General features: G+C 33.0%; 1 protein-coding gene across 1 annotated transcript in view; it reads left to right on the forward strand.

Moving 5' to 3' along the window:
• LOC137639734 (uncharacterized) overlaps positions 1-5,000 on the forward strand; it is a 199,836-nt gene that overhangs the window by 188,050 nt on the left and 6,786 nt on the right. The window contains exons 5-7 of the mRNA XM_068371980.1: positions 2,496-2,645; positions 3,402-3,582; positions 4,894-5,000. The exon at positions 4,894-5,000 is cut by the window's right edge and continues 50 nt beyond it. Of these exons, the coding sequence (XP_068228081.1) occupies positions 2,496-2,645; positions 3,402-3,582; positions 4,894-5,000 (438 nt within the window). The remainder of the gene's footprint in view (positions 1-2,495; positions 2,646-3,401; positions 3,583-4,893) is intronic.

A 5,000-nucleotide genomic window follows, 5' to 3' on the forward strand; every position in this document is an offset into this window, starting at 1 on the left:
ATATAAATGTGTGTGTTAACATATACCTATTCACGTATTTATGAGTATATATATATATATATATATATATATATATATATATATATGCATATATATATATATATATATATATATATATATATATATACGTATGTGTATATGTAATTCCTTAGTATCTCTAGATGCTAATAACGACCTTCATATGGTTAACATGCAGTTTTTTCTAGCTGATACATAATAATGACGATTTGAAGAACTCTTCCAGCAATGGTAGAGTCATAAATAAAAAGAAAAAGATACAGTCATGAATGGTTTATTTTATTTTTACATTTCTGCAGAGTAAACAAAGGGCTAAGAAACATATCGACAAACACATGCATCATCAGTGTTCTCTTCGGGAGGTTTGTGTGGTACCAAAAAAGAAAAAAAAATGCACCATCACCTGCACTTCGTAATTCCCAGGAGTCAAGTTGAAGGTCGCTGTTTAAGGGTCCTCTGCAGCCCCGAGGCCATAGGTGCGTTCCGTGGGCTTGCTGAGAAAACCTTGTACGGCGGGTGTCGTACTTCATCATGCAAATACCTGCAATTTATGTTCACAGGATCGCTCAACAACCAAAGGGCCTCTTCGCCCATCTTTTCTTATTGTAGAGTGGTACTTCGTACGTCGGCCTTGGAGCTATGTCACTTATGCAAATGATTCGTGACGGAGAGGAATGAGATCTTTGTTGTTCTTCGTATCGTGTTCCAGTGATCAGATCTTTTTTTTTTTCTTCCTCAATCATCTATGCATTTTTTTTTCTACTTATTGCCTTCTCTATAATTTTAAATCATTTTGTCTCTATCAAAAACCTACCTCTCCTTCTCCCTATCCCTTTTTTCATTAAGGAATACTCGTCCCATCCAGTCTAATTATTTTTTTCAATAATATTCGGCCTTTGACTCCCTGTTTCCTTTTCTTAAACTCAACTTACTTTTTGATAAATGTTGTATTTATACGTCTATATCTTCTCCCTCAGCCCAGAATTTAATACTCGAACAAATGACAGTTATGCCTACGACATCAGTCAATCTCTATATTTGTCTGATATGCTACATGTTTATCAACAATAGTGTTGGCTTTGCTATTGAAATAAAAGAAGATTTTCACTTATAAGACGTCTGTATAAATTTAGACTGAATACTTTACAGGATTTCAATGCTCGAATGTCAAGTTTTCACACTGAATGTTGAAAATCGATCAGAGAGTCATAGGGCATACAGTAAGTTATTTTGTTTAAATCTCTAATGTCAAATAACTGCTTCAGTTATGTAGCTAAAAGTCTACGCTTAGCATTTTTTCGGTCTTAAACTGTACTCTATTTTTTATTCATGTAATAATGCATTTCTCCTGAAGTTATGTTACTAGATTAGAAGAATAAATCCTTGCCAGAAGAAAATGAATACCGAATTTGTAAATAAGATTTTCCATTACCGAATGTTCATGCAGTTGAAGACTCGAAAGTCTTAATATGAATTTCCTTACGAACATTTCGGGGTATCGAAAGCTTCCAAGACGCGGCTATTTATTTTGCCCAAGCCTTTTAACACCTCAGTATACTTCATTATTAGTAGAGTACTTATTGATATAATGACGTTTGTTTATTGTAATATTACTACTTGTAGTATAGACTGGATGTTTCTTTTTTTTTTCTTTCTCCCCCAGCCCTCTTCTATACAAGATGTAATTACAACTATTATCATTAGGAAATGTATTTAAGAAACGAATATTTGAGATTTGTTGCATGCCACTTTCTAAGGGAAATTAGAATAGTCTATACAAAAGGAATAGATTTAAACAAGTACTACCATTATATAGCTTTAGGTTATCCCTATGCAATTGCAGCTCGCTTCTTTACCCGTTGAATCTCCTACTCACTCTGCAATGTCTTCAAGTTTATCTCTACTAAGGACGTTTATGCTGACCACCACTAAGTCCATTATTATGTGCATTATACGCCTCTTTTTATCTCCTTTATTATCTTATTGACATAAATTTATGTCCTGCTTTTTATTCTTTCTTGTCGTTTCCTGCCTGTGCTGTTCAGTAATACATTTTGTTTTCTAGCATGAATATTCTTGAAGAAGAATCATAGACAAAACACGAATAAGCGTTTAAATTTGTTATTAGTTAATGTCTCATGTAATTTCGTATTATCTGGTGGATGTAAATGGGGCTTCCATAGAGCTCAAATGTTTCGTCAAAGCAGCCAAAATACACTCGTATAATATCGCCCAGTTTCTTGTTGTGCTAATTGTGTTTTCCCTATGCACATAAACACGCAAGCTAGAATAAAGTAGGTTTCAAGTTGGGATTAGTATATTAATAGGGATAAAAAAATTAGTTTCTTTATAGGGCAACAAAATATCATACGTAGATTGCCAAGTTTTTCTTCGCTAGAATATGGCATCACTTCTGTAAAAGTGTAAATCATTTGTGCTGCAGTATGTGACTCAATTCCTTCAACTTTTCTTTTCAGATACGATGAAGGACAAGGCCGTATCCCATCGAATCGGGGATCTTCACAAATCATACAGTTAAGCTGCCCTGGATTCGCCTCCAGTATCTTACGGTGTAGCTTTACCAGTTGCAACACTTGTTTTCCGTCTACCAAAGTGGTTAATATCAGGTAATAATCCCCCCCCCCTCTCTCTCTCTCTCTCTCTCTCTCTCTCTCTCTCTCTCTCTCTCTCTCTCTCTCTCTCTGTATATATATATATATATATATATATATATATATATATATATATATATATATATATATATATATATATATACACACACATATATACATATATATATATATATATATATATATATATATATATATATATATATATATATATATATATATGTACAGTATATAGTAAGCCATGTATACTTCTCAAGATCTGGATTCTCTCTACCTCGAGATCAGAAACCCAAAGGGGAATCAACTTTACGATAATTGCTTCTGGTCGGCCAGGGAATTGAACCCGGGCCCATGAAACTGAGGCTGAGGTGACTTTAACCACTGCGTTTCTTGGCACCGAGTTCGATTCCCTGGCCAACCAGGAGCTATTATCGTAAAGTTGATTCTTCCTTGGGTCTTTGATCCCGAGGTAGAGAGAATGTAGATATTAAGAGGTATGTATGGCTCATATGAATACATATGAACACACGTATAATATATATATATATATATATATATATATATATATATATATATATATATATATATATATATATATATATATATATATATATATATACAGTATGCATGTTAATTTCTATAATGTCATCCGAAAACATGGCTGTCAGTCTCGCAAAAGATTCCATTACTATTTAAAGCCAAAAAGCATTTCGCCCCTTCGGTTCTTATTCCCCTGATCCTGCTTGTTCCCAGATGCAAGAGACACCCTCCAACCAGATGTCCAGACAGGAAAGAAGGAGCCACACAACAGCAGGACTGGGAAAGATGGAAGAACGCTTGCTATCTCGTCCTCGATGACTATCGGGCATCCAGAGATCTAGCTCGGACCATGTGCAGAGAGCGAGGCGGGGAACTTATGTCGATTGGGAATCAGGTGACAATAAATGATAATCATTAACATATAGATGAATAACTACTGTATACAAATATTTCTCTCTCTCTCTCTCTCTCTCTCTCTCTCTCTCTCTCTCTCTCTCTCTCTCTCTCTCTCTCTCTCTCTCTCTCTCTCTCTATATATATATATATATATATATATATATATATATATATATATATATATATGCATATATATACATATATAAATATACATACATATATATCTATACATACATACATATATATAATTTGTCCGTACTCAAATCTCTTTGTGCATATATTCTATCTTTGTTAATTCATGAGGGAGGCAGTTGGCACCAAAAAACTTGTACAGAATGCGCGAATAGATACAATCCCCTATATGAGCCATTCAATATTATTGAGGTCTTTATATGTGTATATATATATATATATATATATATATATATATATATATATATATATATATATATATATATATATATATATATATATATATATATATATTCATATATATGTATATATATATATATATATATATATATATATATATATACAGTTTACATATATATATATATAATTATGTACATATATATATATATATATATATATATATATATATATATGTATGCTTGTGTATGTCTGCCTGCCTGTCTGTGGGTGTACAAGCACAGGCATATACTGTATAATATTATCATGCATATGTGAGTGTATCTGTCTGCCTTTCAATGAGTGTATTTTTTCCACCCCTTTTCATTGACAGTTTATTTAACCTCTCCGCAACTTTTTTGGAATTTCCTGAGTCATCTATGATGTTGAAACGCTTATAAGAAACACACCATTTTTTTTAAATGTTCTATATATGTAGAATTTCCTTCCTGGGTTTTGGAGTCTGTCCCTTAAAATGCTTTTTATTCTGCAATGTTCACATTTGGTGTGCTGTCGACTTTTAAAAGATAAAAGCAACATAGTTGGGCAAAATATTTTTATCTATATTTATTATTGCTTTCAATCCACTGGTTCTCTGTAAGCAGTTCCAAGAGTTTCTCAGATATTAGACTGGTGACTTCCAAGTGCATCGGGTACTTAATGGCAGAATCTATTGATAATTTTAATTTTCTGTTCATCTAATCTGTGTGAAAGAATTATTGGAATATTTCTTCAGTGTCCAGCAAAGTTAAACAGTGCTAACATAAAACCTTAGAATGTTATCTCTCAATATCCACTTGAATGCTGTTTCGGGAACTTGTACTCTGAAAAAAAGGCTTATAAAATGAAATACATCGTCATACATGTTACCGTCAAAAATAGAATTTTTATTTCTTTACAGGAAGAACATGAATACATATCAGAACTCATAACTACGAGTACAACTAGTAACAGTTTGGAATACTACACTGATGGTGCGGGCGCCAAGGTGGGCGGTCTCAGTCTTTG

This window comes from Palaemon carinicauda, chromosome 4, assembly GCF_036898095.1.
Source record: "Palaemon carinicauda isolate YSFRI2023 chromosome 4, ASM3689809v2, whole genome shotgun sequence".
NCBI classification, from domain to species: Eukaryota; Metazoa; Arthropoda; class Malacostraca; order Decapoda; family Palaemonidae; genus Palaemon; species Palaemon carinicauda.